At 32.4% G+C, this 20742-nt stretch overlaps 1 protein-coding gene and 1 long non-coding RNA gene across 2 annotated transcripts in view; one reads left to right on the top strand and one right to left on the bottom strand.

Moving 5' to 3' along the window:
• LOC142322315 (uncharacterized) overlaps positions 1 to 20742 on the top strand; it is a 37535-nt gene that overhangs the window by 8424 nt on the left and 8369 nt on the right. The window lies entirely within an intron of this gene.
• Positions 10282 to 20742, bottom strand: part of LOC142322260 (putative sodium-dependent multivitamin transporter) — a 41226-nt gene continuing 30765 nt past the window's right edge. Inside the window, exons 8-11 of the mRNA XM_075361147.1 lie at positions 20409 to 20633; positions 16439 to 16614; positions 12717 to 12921; positions 10282 to 10500 (exon numbers count right to left, since the gene is read on the bottom strand). Coding sequence (XP_075217262.1) covers positions 10441 to 10500; positions 12717 to 12921; positions 16439 to 16614; positions 20409 to 20633 — 666 coding nt within the window. The 3' untranslated portion in view covers positions 10282 to 10440. The remainder of the gene's footprint in view (positions 10501 to 12716; positions 12922 to 16438; positions 16615 to 20408; positions 20634 to 20742) is intronic.

Here is a 20742-nt window from a genome sequence, read left to right as displayed (position 1 = left end):
TGTAAAAGATCAATATTGGTCGAGGATGTTCACACCATCTTCATGCCGCAATTAGAATGCTTTATGGTATCCATTCCAATCCGCCTTTTCAACAATCCATCTCCGTGGCCTTCTTTTAATCTCTCAGTCTACACAGAAACCAATAATAATTGGTCTGTGATCACTGCCGTGAAAGTCATCACAAATAGACCAATTAAAATGAGGGATTAAATTCGCTGATCATATGGAGAGATCGATGTTAGATACAGTACCGGATGATAAGGACATGAATGTGTGTGATCCATTATTCAGTAGACAAAGGTCCAAGTCTTGTCTCACTCTGTTTATAATATTTCCTCCAGTGGAGCAGAAGGTTGAGCCTCAGGAAATGTGGCGGGCATTGAAGTCTCCTACTATTAACGATGGAAATCGTATTTGCGTGAGGAGATTTGAGACATCTAGAGCACTTAACTCAGTGTTCGGTGAGAGATACAGATTTCACATATGCAATTTGAAGGGGCTAAAGACCTTTATTGCAATAGCAGGAATGAGAGTGGTTAGTTGAATTCTTGGAGCCGACACCCCATTCTTCATGAAAATAGCCACTATACCACTCTCCCTACTGTCTACTAGGCAGTCGTATCTCTCACAGAAGTATGGTCTGAGTGTAATTGGGTCATGTTGTAGAAGGTGAGTTTTTTGGAAACACATGATTAGTGGATCATGTGCGTGCGCCAGTACTCTATCTTCAATTCGGGACCGAATACCTCGAACATTCCACTAAATAATGTTCATAAAACTAAAAAAAATATAAATAAATAATAAAATAAATAAATTTAGGAAACTATATAAAAATTAGTTGAATGTGATTCGGTTTTTCCTTTTTGTATTTTTTATTTTAGAGAACTCCGATGCCTTGGGGTAAAGTGGTTCTTCAACCATATCCTCCAGTATATGAGGTGATGGTGGAGGAGATTTATTAGAATGGGATGCCGCAGTTGACATCCCAGAGGGGGTGGTTATGTGGGTTCTTTTTACGGGGAACTTATTAGGTGGCTTACTGCCAGCTGTGATAGTCACTGCCCATACCGGTAAGACTTTGGGAACAGCAACTTTCATATGTATCACACTGTTGGATTCACTAACTTGACTTTTTATTCATCTTTGTCAGCTCTGAAATAGTGGCTGTAAGTGAAGATACTTGATCAGAAAGCATCTGAACAAATTTTTTAAGCTCATTGCAGGATCCGCACTGCTGATTATTAACATTTGTAGGAATTTGTTTCGATGTAGCGGTGGCAAAAGATACATCTGGTTTAACCAGGTTCCGTGAATTGTTTATCTTTTTATATTCTCTGCGTGCAGCCAGGAAAGATAACTTTTGCTAGGTACAGATTTTGAGAATTGCCTTTTCTTCTTTAAAGGTTGGGCAATCTCGGGAGCAGGCTGTATGTGAACCACAGCAGTTCGCACATTTTTCACCTTCTTTGCAGTTAATGTCATTGTGTTAATTAAATCATTAGAACTCGAGATATCTTGTTTTAAATCATTGAGATCAATATACATTATATGTAGTATGCAACACCAGTAGGGACAGTGGGAATCTTATAATTCCATACATCACATTACATAGAGTTGATGTGGGTTCCACCTTTACATAGATTTCATAAGAAAGCTACCTATTGTAATGGGTACCTTGATTCAACTTCTGGAAACTTTTGACATACTTCACATTCTCCACATCCCAAAACTATCGTCAGCTCAAAAGTTTATATATACATTTATATATATATATATATATATATATTTCTCTCCGATGGGGAGTCTTATTCAAGATTTTGGGGGTTGGCGTCCCCACGGGCCTAGCCTCTGCTGCTTTTCTTCTCACTACATACTGAGTTGCAGAATACTTTACACCATACACATATACTACAACAAGAACACTACACAAATTACAACATATATATTTACACAACAACATCCTACACAATTTTCACTTACATTTGCACTCGGTGGTGTTGCGATATCTTACGAAACACAACCGTAACCTAAGATGGGAACTATCATGCCAATGGGTGAATGGCTCTACGCAGTGAGTCTCGAACGATGTCCTCTGGGCACCAGGGCAAACTCAGTTGTATTTAGCTCTAGCTCCAATACGCGTGCGCTCTGCTGGAGTAGTCTGTTATATCGCCGGTATTTGTGGGACCAAAATTTCAGTTCCAACAATAAATTCTATGATGGTTGGTAGTCTATCTGAAAAACCCACCAATTTTAGTCTAGTGAAAAGGCCTCGGTCAGCTTCGTCTGACGAGCATACTGTTACTACAGTAGACAAGGGTAATGTCAAATATAAGAATGTTTGTTTTATTGTTCTTCGGAATAATCAGGAGGGTGGCTCCCTTCTAAAGGTCTCACCTTTCCTGATTAACAAATGTGTCACCGGTTGTATTGGTTCTCCGAAGAACATAAGAAAATTACGAGACGGCACAATTCTGATAGAAACATTTAATGATGAGCAGACTAGCTCCCTGTTACGTCTCAGCAATATGGGTGGCACAAACATAAATGCGACATGCCACAAGACTCCAAGTATCAGCCGGGGTGTAATTTTTTGCTGCGATTTTCTGGAAATGGATATAAACGAAATTGCTGATGAACTTCGTGCTCAAGATATTATAGAAGTGAAGCGTATAATGAAAAGACAGAGCGGAACAGAAGAACCGACACCGTCTCTTATACTGACATTCAATCTCCCTGTTCCACCACAGAAGATTAAGTGGGTTACCTCTCGGTTCGGGTACGACATTCATACCCAACCCACGGCGGTGTTTCAGATGCCAAGGATATGGTCACACTACAACATCTTCCTCGAGAACGGAGATATGTGCTAGATGTGCTAAAGAAGGTCACAATGACATTAACTGCAAAGAAGGTGAAAAATGTGCGAACTGCTGTGGTTCACATACAGCCTGCTCCCGAGATTGCCCAACCTTTAAAGAAGAAAAGGCAATTCTCAAAATCTGTACCTAGCAAAAGTTATCTTTCCTGGCTGCACGCAGAGAATATAAAAAGATAAACAATTCACGGAACCTGGTTAAACCAGATGTATCTTTTGCCACCGCTACATCGAAACAAATTCCTACAAATGTTAATAATCAGCAGTGCGGATCCTGCAATGAGCTTAAAAAATTTGTTCAGATGCTTTCTGATCAAGTATCTTCACTTACAGCCACTATTTCAGAGCTGACAAAGATGAATAAAAAGTCAAGTTAGTGAATCCAACAGTGTGATACATATGAAAGTTGCTGTTCCCAAAGTCTTACCGGTATGGGCAGTGACTATCACAGCTGGCAGTAAGCCACCTAATAAGTTCCCCGTAAAAAGAACCCACATAACCACCCCCTCTGGGATGTCAACTGCGGCATCCCATTCTAATAAATCTCCTCCACCATCACCTCATATACTGGAGGATATGGTTGAAGAACCACTTTACCCCAAGGCATCGGAGTTCTCTAAAATAAAAAATACAAAAAGGAAAAACCGAATCACATTCAACTAATTTTTATATAGTTTCCTAAATTTATTTATTTTATTATTTATTTATATTTTTTTTAGTTTTATGAACATTATTTAGTGGAATGTTCGAGGTATTCGGTCCCGAATTGAAGATAGAGTACTGGCGCACGCACATGATCCACTAATCATGTGTTTCCAAAAAACTCACCTTCTACAACATGACCCAATTACACTCAGACCATACTTCTGTGAGAGATACGACTGCCTAGTAGACAGTAGGGAGAGTGGTATAGTGGCTATTTTCATGAAGAATGGGGTGTCGGCTCCAAGAATTCAACTAACCACTCTCATTCCTGCTATTGCAATAAAGGTCTTTAGCCCCTTCAAATTGCATATGTGAAATCTGTATCTCTCACCGAACACTGAGTTAAGTGCTCTAGATGTCTCAAATCTCCTCACGCAAATACGATTTCCATCGTTAATAGTAGGAGACTTCAATGCCCGCCACATTTCCTGAGGCTCAACCTTCTGCTCCACTGGAGGAAATATTATAAACAGAGTGAGACAAGACTTGGACCTTTGTCTACTGAATAATGGATCACACACATTCATGTCCTTATCATCCGGTACTGTATCTAACATCGATCTCTCCATATGATCAGCGAATTTAATCCCTCATTTTAATTGGTCTATTTGTGATGACTTTCACGGCAGTGATCACAGACCAATTATTATTGGTTTCTGTGTAGACTGAGAGATTAAAAGAAGGCCACGGAGATGGATTGTTGAAAAGGCGGATTGGAATGGATACCATAAAGCATTCTAATTGCGGCATGAAGATGGTGTGAACATCCTCGACCAATATTGATCTTTTACATACATGATTCTTGAGAATGCCAACAGATATATCCCACAAACAACGGGTAATCCTAGACGTCATTTGCAAAGGACGTCTAGGATTACATACGGACGTCCTACCTAAAGACGTCGGGAATGATGATTGCAAATATGCTATTAGGAATCGACGGCAGGCACTACGCAAATTTAAACGTAGGCCTACAGCTGAACATCTAAATTTATACCGCAGGGCTAGAGCGGTATGCCGTCGGGTATTCTTGAATGCTAAGAGGAGTTCATGGACGAAATACGTGAACACTATCTAAGGCACTACTCCCACGTATACTGTGTGGAAAAAAATTCGTGCAATTTTCGGATCACCGAAACAATCTATTCTCGGTCTTAGTGATGAAGGAGAACTCCTTTCATTACCTTCGGCAGTGGCAAATACTCTAGCAAAATCTTTTCACTCGGTGTCTCTCACTTCATCGTATAATAACAATTTTCAACGGTACAAGATACAAATAGAAGTATTATCGTTAAACGTTGGTAATTCGGTTGGTGAATTAAACGCCCCATTAGTATTTCAAGAATTAGTACACGCGCTTAAAAACTTACGTGACATTTCCCCTGGAGCGGACAACATTCGCCGTGGTATGCTTCACACCTTCCTAATTCGGTACTACAACATCTTTTGAATATTTACAATGGTTTATTCTCCAAACAAGTCTTCCCACCCGGCTGGTCAGAAGCATTTATTATACCAGTACTAAAACCTGGTAAAGACAAAACCGACCCTTCAAGCTACCGCCCTATTTCTTTAACAAGCGTTTTGTGTAAAATAATGGAGAGAATGTTAAACCGCAGGCTTACGTGGTACTTGAAGAGATATGGCTTTGTATCTTCAGAACAGTGTGGTTTCCGACAGGGACGATCTTCCATTGACCATTTAGTGTCAATGGAAACAGCAATACAAAACGCTTTCATAAACCGCCAGCATCTCGTTGCTCTCTTCTTTGATATAAAACAGGCGTACGACACGGCCTGGCGACGTGGTATTCTTAACACCCTGAAGGAATGGGGAATCAAGGGCAATATGCTTGCTTTTATCCGGGGATTCTTAAATCACCGAACAGCTCGTGTTCGGGTGGACGATTCGCTCTGAGATAGTGTCATCTTGGAGAATGGAGTGCCTCAAGGTAGTGTATTAAGACCGACAAAACAAAATGTGTCTTTACTTGGCTACGAAACCCTTCTATTCGCAAGTTTTTCTGAACGGAGAGCTTATTGCTGTCTCTCCTTCCGTCAAGTTTTTAGGTTATTTTTTTAATAGCCGTCTTACTTGGGTGAAACATATAAAATAATTTTTTTTAAATGTTCCAAACTTTTAGATATGATGCGAGTCCTTAGTAACACCAACTGGGGAGCCGATCGGTCATGTATGATACGTTTTTACTATTCCTTTGTTCGCTCCCGTTTAGATTATGGTTGTGTCGCCTACTCTTCAGCTCGTCAAACCGGGCTTAAACTGCTGGATGGTGTACATCATGCTTTCCTTCGGCTTGCCACAGGCGCGTTTAAGTCAAGCCCTATCGCAAGCTTACTTGTAGACTGTGGTGAAAGATCACTTTGGGATAGACGAGATTATCTTATTTTGCTCGTCTCAAAGGACAGCCAAATCACCCGGTTTTTGACTCAGTCCTTAGAAATCCTAAGTTAGGAAAGTTTGAGGACCATCCATATTGTACTGCACTTGTGGGTGTCCGTACCCGACGTCTGCTGCAGCAAATAAATTATAACATACCTTCATTCTTTCCATCGTATCGGAGAATAAACCTTATAAATTTTACTTTTCACCTTACGACATACAATAAACAATCAGCACTACCTACTGTCTTCCAGCAAATGTTTCAGTGTGTTCTCTCCAAGATGAACCCAGACGCGGTGGTATACACTGATGGATCGAAACAGAACGATACCGTTGGTTGTGCGTTTGTTGTCAATGAAAGAACTTATATGTTTGGTCTACCCGGTATTACGAGTGTGTTTACCGCTGAACTATACGCTATAAATAAGGCTCTAAATATCATTAACCCTAAATATAGAAAAATTCTTATTTGCAGTGACTCGTGTAGTGCTCTCCAATCCTTAAAAAACTTTTATTCCAAAAATCCTATCGTCATTGAAATTTACAACGCAATCGCTGAGTTTAATAATCGCAACACAGAAGTAAGTTTTTGCTGTGTCCCTAGCCACGCAGGGATTCGAGGTAACTAACTTGCATTCCGCTGCCAAAGAAGTATGTAATCAGCTTCCTTTCATCACCCGAGTTGCTACTTCTGATTTTATTAATTATGTAAAACAATCACGAAGAGCAAGGTGACTGGACGGCTACCGTTGATAATAAACTCCGGCAGATTAAAGATACTGTGTTGCCATGGGACTCCTCATGCAGAAAAATCGGCGTGAGGAAGTAGTCCTCTGTCGATTACGGATAGGACATACGAGGGACACACACGAGTACCTGATGTCAGGAGGACACGTACCCCTATGCGCACGATGCGACTGCCGCAAGACTGTGCACCACATACTCATAGATTGCATACATTATGCGGCGTTGCGTCGTAAATTTAATCTACCCAGAAACATCCGTGGTGTCTTGTACAATGATAATGTAATTTTCAACCCGATATTTGAATTTTTGCGTAGTACTGGGTTAATACAAAAAATTAATATTGTCGTTTATATTTTTTATGTTAGATCTTTTATGGTTTTTAATTTTATTTTTAGTCTTTTTGTTATCCGAGAATGGGCCCTTTACACCCATCTCGGACTTTGTTAAATTCTATTCACTTTTGGTTTTATTTTAGATTTTATCTATGGTATTAGTTGTAAGTTTTATTCATCTTTTAGATTAGCTTTATTTTCTTTTATTTTTTATTAAAAAAAAATTCCGGGCGGTGATAACGTGCAGGCGTTTTTCGTCCCCCTTCAAAAAAAAAAAATATATATATATACATATTTCACTTCCTTGTGGACATAACTGCAGTAATCTTGCACTAATCACTTTCAAATTGTTTTCCAAAAATAATAATTCCACCAAAAATCTCAGTCGAGTTTGTTAACGGGCAAAATTGGAACATGGGGTGACTTTTTTGAAAAAAATAATAATAACGCTATAACTTTCTTAAGTAAAATATCGAATTCGTTTAAAATTCCTACTATTCTTTGGAGGGCCAAAACCTATCTAGTAAAGTTTTATGATATAACCAACATTGGTCCAGAAGTTGGAAAAAAATGGGGTTTTGAAGACAAAAAAAATTATAACTACCTTAACAGGCACAGTATCGAATCGGTTTAAAGTGGTCGTTAGTCCTCTAAACATTACCGAAAACTTTCGTCTGAAACAATTTTTGATATGACCAACCTTTACGGCAAGGGATGACAAAAATATTGCTGGAATTGTAAGATGGGGTTTGTCGTATGCTGTACATAAAAAACTTTTTTTCACATGCAACCATTGTCGTATTGAGTAATTTTTAAGTTTTTCTTAAATTTGGAAGTTTTTTTTATCCTCTATTTAGCACCGGTGAAATCTACCTTTGCCTTCCGGCACGCCAAAAGGGAAATTTTTATTTTATTTTTTTTTTAAATAATTATTTCATTTGAAGTACATCAAATATTCTATCAGACAACTATTCAAAAAGGCAGGATGAGTGCCTTATCTCTACTATATATAGAAGTTGATGAATTACATAAGATCAGTTTTAAGGATCTGATGAAAGGGTTTGCAATTAAAAAGATTAGAAGCACTTATTTTAGAATTTCACTTTATTTAGTACTTTATTTTAATTTATTATCACATTGTACGCAGTAATAACTATCATATTTACATTTACTAATTATAAACAAAATGTAATTAATTCTTTTTATAACCTTTATTTGTACCAAATTATTAATTTTTAATAATAAACCAAAGCTTACTCGAATTTTCTTCATGCATCTAATTCAAATTTCTAGCAAGTTCACTATCCTCACTAACCAAATCATTATCACTGTCAGTTTTATGTTCACTTACACAGAGTCTACACATATAATATAATGTTCTGTCATTTCATCTATCAGCGGTTCCAGTTTTTCATACTCTTTTTCAATATTTTTTTACTTTTCACAGTAGATTTTCCAGTCATCTTCATTCATGGAATTAATTTTCTCTGTAGTTAATTTTTCAACATTTCTAAAAGAAAATGTTGTGTTATAACTCACCACACGTCTTTTTACACCTGACTATACCATCTCAATCAGATTCAAATCAGGATGGTACGGTGGGAGTCAAATGATACCCATGTTTTTTCAAAAGTTCATCCAAGTGATATTTTTATACTTTAGTTTTATGTAACTTTACTAATTGATATAACTGTGGTTTCAGTATTTTTTAACTATACAGAATATGGGTTTTCTCCAGCATATTGGTCACATCTTTTCTTTTGGTTAGAATTTGGTGCTTTATCAATACCTGTACTGTGATAAAGGGCATTATCAACAACTACTACTGATATTGGTGGAAGATTTGGAATAAATTTTTCACATGCCCATTTCATGAAATTGTCTGTATTCATAATGTCATGGTAGTCACCACTTTTCGAATTGGCTTTCCAAGTTAGTAATGCATTCGGAATAAAACTGATTTCTCCTCCAGCATGAATTACTATTAAAAATGGTCACCTTTATTAATCATCACATGAAGTCCCTCAACAATACCATCAGACCACAACTTTGTCAAACAATACGAACTTAAAACGTAATGTATGTTTCATCCAAATAAACAATTTTGGGAATTGTCGGAAGAGTACCCTCTGGTGGAGGGGTGTGTCAGCTGTCCAGAAGAGGAAGTCGGTGTGCTTCAATAAGATTGGGGGACCCCAATGAGAAAGCCTCTAGATGAGGACAAACAGGGAAAGTAGACTGCTGCCACAACACTCCAAGGTGACTGAGTTTTGCTTAATTGCGAGGACCAGTTGCCTTGGAGGTGTTTAATAAAGTTTGAAATAAAAAAATAGAAAAAAATGAGAAAATAATAATAAAAATAAATAAATAGACAATTGTAGCATTGCTTTGTCTGTACTTAGCCACTGCCTGCAAATATTCAATTCTCTTCCAATTGATATTGGTTTTCTCAATTAAAGATTTTCTGTAATTTTCAGCTTTACACCATTTGAAACCTAACTCTTTCAAAATAACAGATAAAGTTGATTCACTGCTTTTAAAATCAATAGATGACTGAAGTTGTTCTCTTATTTTTTTTAAAGTAGATAATTCATTCTTCTTTGAATAAAATTCATTAATTGTTATTTTAACAGGACAGGTCTGTGATAACGACTTATTTTGCAGAGTTGGAAATCTCATTATACTGAGAGTATTAAAAAGTTGTAATGTCATTAATCTAAATGTATTGAATTGCAAGGTGACTACATTGAAAGTTTTTTATGTATTTCTGAATTATTGTGTTTTCTTCGTCAGGCTGAGAATTTTCTGAATGGCCATCATATAATATATCATTATGTACTGATCATCAAAATAAAACAAAAATTTTATTTACTTAACATAAAGAAAAAGATAGCTCAGACTATATTTTACAACTTTCCCTGTTTAAAAATTGTTCTGTAGTCATTTTTAAAAAAGTTAAAAAATGTTTCTGATGGTCCTTAAGTTTAAATAGTTCCTCCATTATGAGAATCACTAAAGATTTCCCAGTCATAAAAATGAATTGTGAAATTCTTGGATTAAAATTATTATAATTAAAAATATATTGAAAACTAAGTTCTAAAAAGAAGGAGCAAAAAATATGTGCAAAAAATAGTAAAATAGAAAGATTTTTCAAAATACACTAAATTTTTAACTTACATTGTTATTATGAGTAATGTTTTTATATTTATTAGAATTCTACATAAATGCATCTGAACTGCTACATAGTCTCATTCCAATAATATTTTGAACATTGGCTTGGTTTTGAGTAATTATATGAGTACGTATTGATAAATGAGTAAGTATGCTATGAATAACAGACACAATGGATTCAGATAAATTTATTATGTACCATAATACTTATTTTAACATTACTGTTGATGCATCACCTGTTTCATCCTTCTCAGTCATTTCAACCATCTGAAAAATTAATTAGCATTGAATAATTCAATCTTAATATTGCTAATCGCTAAAATACATAATTCTGTTAAATTTTGTCAGTTAAATGCATTTGTTATATGTTGTAGTGCATTATACATCATGCACAGCAGAAGATACCAGTATAAATGCATTATTTATTTCATAATGGATGCATAGTAGACCTGATGGACACATAGTAATTATAATGTATGACCAGAATCTAATCTAGGCACCCTAAAAAACTAGGTACCTATTATTTTAATATATAGTATTAGTATTTTATAATATATACAACTGAATGTGTGCATAACATAAAGATTTAATATAGAAAATTTGATTTCGTAAATAATTTTATTTTCAGTTTTTACAATATTCTTTCTTAAAATTAAATTTAAGAAATTAGTGAATGATGATTTTGTAATTTATTAATCTTTCTAAGACATAATACAAAACAAATTAAGATGAAATGTCTACAAAAGTTACAATGTAACTTCCACATTTTAAATTTTAAGTGCCCAAAATTATATCTTTGGTTTGGTGTTCTACATCTGTCTTGCCACAGATGTTAATTGTGCACATCATGCTATGAGTATGTAGTAATATATTTTGTTTACATAATGAATATGCTTATTATATAATGCACATTATTATTTCTACTTAGCCTAGTTAATTTTTATTTAACAAAATAATAATAAAATATGATTTTGACTTGAAAACAGGAAGTGAAAATAAGATACATGAATATAAATATTTTCGTTTGATATTAGTTCATAACTAATGTCATTCATTAGTTATGAACTAATAGTGATGATTAGTTACGATCATTAGTAGTGATAAGTTCATAACAACTGATCATTCATAATTACTTTTTCTTTTTCCCCTAATATGTACATTTCAATCATTTTAACTAGTGAACACTAAGCAACTCCCCAAAGCTCATGAGATAAGGATGATATTTATGACATGTAAATGAGATGTAGTCTGGTAGAGACCCAGGCAGATCATTCCTGAGACGTGTGGTTTATTGAACCTCAGCCACCTAAGTACCCCAGTATTCATTATCTAGTATTCAAATGTGTATAAAAGCAACTAACTTTTACTGGGATTTGAACTTCAGAACTTTGACTTTGAAAATCAGCTGTTAAACAACTGATTTGTGATGAAGAGTTAAACCGCTAGACCAGCCCAGTTGACTGTAATTACTTAGCCATTATATACTGATACTTTGAACATAACAAAATGAAAATATAATTTGCAATTTAATTTCAGTTTAAGAAACTAAAATGATAAATGATATTGACAATAGAAAAAGGAACTGGCTAGGACATTAAATGAGAAGAAGGTGTTCTTCTCATTCAGAAAGTGATTACTAGATGTTAGAACGCTTGGCGAATGGAAGGGAAGGAAGAGATCTCAGATGATGAATGAGATTATAGAAAAGGAAAAATATGCTGAAACAAAGAGGTTAGCAAAGGATAGAACAAAGTGGAGAGCAACAGCCATGACAGGACCTGCACTAATGGCAGAAAGCTATGACTGAATAATGAATGAAGAAAGTAACATTCAAGCTATTCTTCCAAAGAAATGTGGTAATGAGAATTTTCATTCAAAGTTTTAAAACATGCTAAATTTTGTGATCTATCATTCCTGTCTCATTAAAAAGCAACTTTTTTACAACTATAATGCATTCATTTTATTTAAAGTGTAATGCATTAGGAATGTCATGTGCTAAGTAGATTGCTTAAACCTATGTTGATTTTTTTAAAAGAAGTTTGAGCAAGTATTTTGAAAAATTCTATTTTTTTTTTAATTCCTCAATGGTTGAATGAATCATTCTTTTCCTATATTCATTCTATTTTTTTAACTAATGTCACACTTAATGTAAAAATAGAAACTCCATGTACCGTGTACTAAAGAAAATATCTACAATATTTTCCAGAGAAAATAGAACAACCCAAATCTCCTTCTGTGCACGAAACCGAAACTAAAAACACTCATATAAGGAGTTGATATAAAATCTTTGACTTGTAAATTAAGATGAAAAGATGTGTTATAGTTTTTTAGTTGGAACTTTGTTGGAAATAAATTCTCAAATCGTTTGAGATTACTATGAGATACTTTTAAAAACAATTTTAGAATAGATGGAAAAATCATTGTTGGAAAAATCTATCAAATTAGATTAAATTAGTAACTGTTTATAAAACACACATACTTACATTAATACCATACTGATTCTGTTTTTGTCTTGTTTTGTATAAATAATTTGCTAATGGAGGAGTTAATAGTTCAAAATTATCACTATTAAATCTTCTTTCAGAATTTGTAACTAAACTAACTATTATTCCAATTACAATACATGGAATAAATCCAAATAATGAATACCACATGAAGCTCATTTCATAAAAAATAAAGTAATCTTGACTGTAAAAAAGAAGAAATAAATATTAGTCCCATAACCATAATGGATCCTCCAGATGACCTGATATAAAACCCAGTAATTTGATTAGTTTAATCATACTAGATAAGCTAACATCCCACACCATGCATAAAGGAAAATTCACACAAAGGAGCGAAGTGGTTTTCTTTATCCTTTTTTACTGGGCCAAATAAATTGTTACAAATCAGATACAAAGTCCACTGAATTATAACACATAGTACTGAAAGTGAAACGTTATTTTATTTCAGCTTTCTTTCTATTCATCAATGGATTATGATTACTTTTAAAGCAACATCAATCAGTACATTTTTCTCTGTAGATGTTTATTGATCAGTGCTGATGAGTTAGAAAATATAAATAATGTGATGGCTAATTTTTATCCAAATCAGCTGATTCCTACACGTATCTAATAAAAAATGTAACCCCTCAATCAGCCTTCCATAGAATTTAAATTGACTATCCTACTCCCTTATGATTTACTGGAATGGATTTGACCAACATCTGAACATCATACCAATCCAGTAGACTATTTTGAGTTGAAAGAAAGAATGAACAGAGCGCTTAGGGCATTGTTCATGAGAAATATTATTTTCTCAAAAGGAACATGTTTTTATTATTAAATTTTACTGCGTACGATATCAGTGACTTTTCGCTGAATATAGACCAGTTCCTAACGAGATATCAGTATTGAGATTAGTGACTAAATTCAGAGAGATAAGGAAAGGTTCTGTTAATGATTAGGGACACAAAACATTGAGGGCTGTATTAAATGCAGACACACTCAAATAAATAGTCAATTAACTACCTCATCAAAAAATCAGTTAGATCTTGTCAGTTGAAATTAATTTGCCGAAATCAACCGTTTATCAGAAGACAAAACAGTTAAACCTACAACTACATCAAATTCAAATAAAGTCGTCAACTTGTTAATCTCAGTAAAGAAAGACTGCAAAAATATTATCATTGGTTTCATAGATTTGTAGATGAGGAGATTTATATTATGAACTCGCTATCTTTCTTTGTCAAGGTGTGATTCCATTTCAATAGCTACATAAACAGTCAAAACAGTAGGATTTGGGGTTTGGAGTGCTGAAATCCCCATAAACATCATGAAAAACCACTTCACCTACAGAAGAAGGGCATCTAGTAGACAAATCATAAAATAAAGATTTTATGTATACTATTAATACAGAGTAATATCAGAATATTTGCAATCTTGGAAGAGGAAGATCGATGCTGTTGATTAAAACATGACATTGCAGCAACACACTATGCAAATTTAAACAATTGATTATATTAATGATTTCTTTAGTGACAACTCTGGTCATGGTTTATGACCACCAACATCTTCGGATTTGAAACTGCCAGGTATTTTCTTTTGGGTGATCTCAAAGAAAAGACCTAAATCAACAAAATGCAAGTACTGGGATAACTAAATGAAGGTTATTATTGAAGCAATATTAAATATCCAGTCACAAACTCTGAAAACAGTTGCAAGAAACATAGTTATAAAGGTAGAAAAGTGTATTCAGTAAGATGGTGGCAACTTAAAGCATTTAGTCTAGAATTTAATATATTATAAAATTTTACAATAAAATGTATACTTATTACTTTTTCATTTAAGTATACCTACTGATGTAAGGTTATGAAAAATAGTTACATTTTATTGGGACATTCTGTGTAATGGAAATTAATTCCCTAATCCCTTTAAAGCACAAATTAACCAACTCCACAGCTCTGTAGAGTATGTCTATTACAGCCATAAATCACAGTTTTAAGAAAATCTAGGATAAGTAATAAATTAATATAAACATTTCAATAACAAAATAATGCAGTGTAAAGATTACTTCTATGGAAAAATTATTATTTTATCTATACTGCCATAAATGTTTAATATATTTATTTCCATTTCAGTCAGTGACCCAAGTTACTATAAATATTTTGAATTAAAAGTAAAATGGAACAATTAACCAAATAAAAAAATGGTATCAAAAAATATAAGCAAGCTTATGTTTTGTGATAATTTTATACATTGTTTATATTTTATTTATATTTGTTTATATTTTATATAGACTTGTGTAAACTTATGCTCGTCTACTCTTGAAACATCTCTTCTGTTACTAACAAACCATAATAGGAGTTACAGGAGAAAAAAGTAATTCTCTTGTATAAGAATACTATAAAGTCAAGGCACAAATAAACTATCATGGATGATTCTTATAGAAAAATAATCATTTTTTTTTAAATCGTGTTATTTTCTTAAGAATAAAATGAAAACATGTACCTGTAATCTTTAAAAAATTAAAAGCCAATATCAAATTGTATTTAGAAAAACAGGTTACATGCAGAACAGATGCTCCATTTACAGAATCCTCCAAAAAGCAATCCTCCATTTACAGAAACAGTTCTCATTGGTGTGAAGAAACACAAAATTATGGATTTTTTAAGGTTTTCAGAAAAGGAAAATTTATACAGCTATAAAGAAATAATCATCAACTATAAAAATGTTATTTCTAACATGTTATTCATATGCAGATTATTTTTCAATCTGCCAAGTACGAATTTGATTAAATGATTTTGAAAATGCCCATGTTTTTTTTGTAAAAGAATTGCATTCCAAGGTCTAATGGATTGACGATTTTGTGTTAAATTTCATATTGTTATAATTATCAATGCTACACAGATTCAACTGTAATAATTAAAAATTAAAATAAAATGATGAACGTAGATTTATATGAATGATATCAAAATGCTCATCAGATCATGGAATGTACTTCTTTTGGAAAAGTAAGGGTATTTTAAAAATTATTTCATCATAGTGGAATTTGACATAGTGATAAATAATGGTTAATTACACAAGGTCAAATATATAATCTTTATCATCATTGGGTTATTATTTATAGATATTTAAATTGTTCTGTTTCAAAAATCTTCTGAAAAACATGTTTTTTTCTATTTTTATACCAATAAAAAAAAGAACATCACTCAAATGTTGATTTATACATTTTACTCATACACTGAAAAGATTAATGATTCTAAGGGAATCATTAAATTTTTTCAATGATTTTTTATGAATACATAAAAACATGGCAGTCATCTACCTAGTAATAAAATACTTAGTATATTACTCTGTAAACATTAGGTAAGTTTTAGCTATCATATACTTGTACCTGTAGAAGAATAGCAGTAAGCATCTTGAATAACACACTGCTTACTCATTAATAACAAATTTAGCAAATAAATTTTAATTATTCAGTAATTTTAAAAATAATTTAATAAAAAAAAAACATATACAACATAATGAGCACAAAAAAAATCCTTGGCTTGCAATTTTCTCATGAGAAAAATGTATTTTTAATAGAATTTTTTAAGGATGTCATTGAACAATTAAACATAAAACACATATTACGCAACTAAAGAAAAATTTGGTGCGTTCATGTGTTTAAAAGTTATAAAATCTAAAACTACTTAAATAATACTTAAAATGATTAATATACATACTTGTCTGGCACTTGGGAAAGAGTTGAATTACTCAAAGAAGAGATCACTAAATTACTTAAATCACTGTAATTGCAGTTTTCTACAGACGTAGGTAACCTTTGGGGTGGTGGTTTAGGGGTTCCAGAAGCTACCCAAATTGACAAAATTAGGCTTGAAACGAAACCAATAATGGCACCCTGTAACAAAAATTTATTTTAACAGCATTTTTATATTGAACTATTAAATCTAATATCTCTACTTTACAACTACCGTATCTCTGTTATAATCCTGCCTGACTCTTTTTTAGATAAGAAAACAGATATACTAGAAAAAATATATAATTCTATTCTGATAATAGTTATTCAGTTACATTAACAATATATAAAATTCATGGAGAGGATGGACAGTAGCAACTGGTTGATATGATATCTGTAATGAACATTAGCAAACTTTCATGTCCCCTCAACCATAAAAATACAATTTTAGCATTGAAAAATTCTGAAAAGGTATATGAATGTATGTATATATTGTTGCCAAATTGCTCAGACAGCACATGGCATCTTATGCACCTTGTTAGCCCTGAAAAGGGCTGTTTAGGTTTCTGTAATGATAGCCTTAAAAACAGCCAATCCTGCTTCTCTGACAAGAATGTTGGCATCTGCCGAGAGATCCCACCTTGGGCTGGTCATTGGATGTCTTCCTTCTTCTTGTTCTTCTTCTGGTGGTGGTCCGAGAGTGAATGTTTTTGCACTACCATGTTGTTCCTTATAAAGCTGCTGGTGCATGATAGGGTATCACTGCCACTGAGGTGAGGTGTTGCACGCTCAGCTGGCTTGGTGGAAGAATACATGTGCAGGAGCATATGTGAACTGCAAGCTTCCCCGACAACTTACCAACTAGCTTCACGCTCATTGATGGGAAGCACAGTATATGACAACAGTATGTACATAAATAATTCAATGCTATTTAAGTAGCCAAAATACTTTCTAATGGTGTTATGTAATTATTTGAAAAAATAATTGAACCAATTATATTAATGTAACAAATGATTAATTAAGAAAAAATTTTTTTATTTAAAAAAAATTCAGTTGTTAATTGATAACTGTGCATATAGTGATAAATTACATAGAGAGTGAATCAAAAGTATGGAAACCCCTCAACAACTTTAAAACCGTTCCAGATAGAATACTGTAACTTTCAGGATAAGGTATCAATCAACTACCTTTCTGATGAGAAATAAAATTTCAACCTCTTCGTGGTGGGTGGTCTAGGGATTGTAATTTAAATATTTTAAATAAAAACACCTTTTGTGTGATACATCACTTTAAATATCTCTTTAAGACCAGAAAAATGATATTAATAAAAAATTGGTATGATGTATGTAACCAAAATAGTGGCGGGATAAGTTTTGGATTTTGAAAATTACTAAATTTATTAAGTTCAAATAACAAAATTAAATAAAAAGAAATTACACTGTATTAAATTAAAATTTATTTAAAAATTTAAATTTAAATTTTAAAAAATTAATTTTATTTTAACACAAAAATTATTTTTTTTCCAATTTAATGAGTAAATAAATTAAAATAATGTCACCTGATCATTGATAGTCTCGTACCATTGTTGCAAAAATGAAGCTTACTTCATTGTTGTACAATATTCAGTTTAGAATGTTTCATTACTACTCTTAGTTTCTTATGAGAATATATGGTAATCGGTTGACTAATTGATTTCATCTACCTAACACATTTGTAAGCCAATTTTTGTTATTTGCATATTCGTTACATTTTCTGTTGTTTTATTACTGAATTAATTTTTTCTGTGCTGTCTTTTTCTGTGCTACCTCCTAATACTGCTATCAACATGTCACTTAGTGAAGAGTAGAGGATTACAATTTTAATGATGAGAGGCTTTGGTAATAAAGTTAGGTCATATAATGAAGTTTGTGAATCGTTCAATGCAACATTAAATAATGACCCTATTTCAAAAGGTAATGTTTCAATAACCATCAAACAATTTCAAGAAATAGGTAGCATTAATAATACGAGAAAACCAGGGCAGCCTAAATCTTCTACAAATAAAAACAAATCGTTAGAGATTATGCAAGAATTTACTGAGAATTATCATTCCTCAACTTAAACAGCAGCACAGGAACATAACTTTAACTGAAGTTCAGTGATTCAAGCATTAAAAAGTGAAAATTTCAAACCTTTCAAAATTAATGAAGATAATGAAGATGACTATGATCAAGGACTTAGAGTTCTGCAAAAATTATGATGAACAATATTTGTTACAGTAGAGTTATTGCATTTGTTACTTGTAAAGTTACAGTATCTGGAACAGTTTTAAAGTTGTTGAGGGATTTCCATACTTCTAACTAAAGACTTCCATACTTTAATTTTTACACATCAAAGAAGGATGAAGACATGGAGATAATTCAGGTTTATTTAATTAACTGGTATTATTTAAAAACAAATCAACAGAAGAGTATTTTCATTATTATTTTTCATTTTTTAGAAAATCTTTATAATTTTTTTGAATAGATAGAGATAAGGTCTTATAAATAGTAAGGAAATAATTAGTTACAGAACCATAATATAGTTTTTTTTCTGTGCAAAGATAATGCTGTGTATATTAAAATAGTTCTATTTATTTGATCTGATAAAAATTGATATTACTATATTTTATTCACTTTCAAGTATATAGTCAGAAGTACAGTGTATGGTATAATAAAAATACTATGTAAAGCTTTACTATATTCAAAATAAAGTCTAGATTTTATTATATTCAGTTTTTGTTGAAGTCCCTTTTAACCAAAACCACAATTATAATAGCATTGTATAATACATTTAGGAAGGATTAATGTAGGTTGGCCTGTTTTTAGTTGATATCTCCAGGTTGGATGGACTGATAAGGATGAAATTTTGAATGATGATTCTGTATTAAGAGCACTGATGTCATAATTTAATTTTGGTTACAATCGGTTAATGGGCACAAGGATATGGACCTTATGGGTTTCATTCTAAAAAATTTTACTTAAAAATACATACATTTTTTCACATAGTTTATAGGCCATTATATAGCTAAAATACTTTCTGATGGTACTCTGTCTTAATCAAACAAACCCTCATAAAGGATGGGTTCAAAAAACTTTTTTTCTTTTTTGCAATGTCTATATTTAAATCACATTCTTATACTAATTAGATCACCATTACGTTTGTACATCATTTTAGCTTTGTGTTTGGAAAACTTCATTCAGGAATGGGTAATAATAACCCCAAATTTTTTTCTTAATATATCATAATCTATGAAACTAAGTAAGAATGTAACCACATAATACTAATATATCACATTTCTATGATCTGTGAGACACTAAGTTAAAAATAATTACATAAACAACTAATCACTGAGTCCATTAAATAAATCAATGAAAGATCCATCTTTTGTTACCGTTGCATACCATACTTCAGTTTCTAGATCCTTAATAAATAAATAAATTCATGAATTAGGTTAAAACAACTTCCCATCTGATTAATATTACAAACAAGAATGTGTTTTAGTTTAATATGCTTCTTTTAACTCCATAAGAAATAAAAAATTACTAATTTAGTATATTTAAATTATTACTGAGATAGTGATCGGAATTATTTGTTAAACAAACTAAAAACTTAACATTTTCTTTGTATATTTGCTAGAAAAAAAAAAACATTTATTTAAGAAAATTCTTAAAAACAGAATAGTTTTAAAATAAATCAAAGATATGATATCTAAAATATAAAAATATCATTACTATTAACTATGATATCACAAAAGTTTACACCAAGAATCATTGAAAAGAAGTCAGACCTCCAAAAAATACAGTTTGAACATGAAATATCAGTATTGACAACAGAAAAATAACATATTAAGGTGTTATACTGATTTTTTAAAAATATTTGATGCTTAAAACAAAATTAACCACAGTCTATAAAAGTATAAAATATTTATTACTTACCTTTGCATTACAAAAATGTACAAACATTCCTAATGTGAATAAAGCTAACAATGGTGAAGAGGAACACAATTTCACTACGACAACAATCTGTGCAAGACTAGTTGTATGTCTTATTGATAGTGCTGCAACTACGGAAAATATACTGCTAATAATTACAACAAATTTAGCATAAAATAAAGCTTTACTCTCTGGACAATTTGATTTAAAACATTTCAGATGAATTGGCTGAAAAAATTAATAAAATATATATATATATTTATATTAAACCATATTATATCTTATACCGCAATTTTTCATTTATTAAAAAAGTTGGTGCTAAACATGTGAACTAAAC

The sequence above is a fragment of the Lycorma delicatula genome, chromosome 1 (genome assembly GCF_047948215.1).
Source record: "Lycorma delicatula isolate Av1 chromosome 1, ASM4794821v1, whole genome shotgun sequence".
NCBI classification, from domain to species: domain Eukaryota; kingdom Metazoa; phylum Arthropoda; class Insecta; order Hemiptera; family Fulgoridae; genus Lycorma; species Lycorma delicatula.
This window is presented reverse-complemented; position numbering and strand designations above follow the sequence as displayed.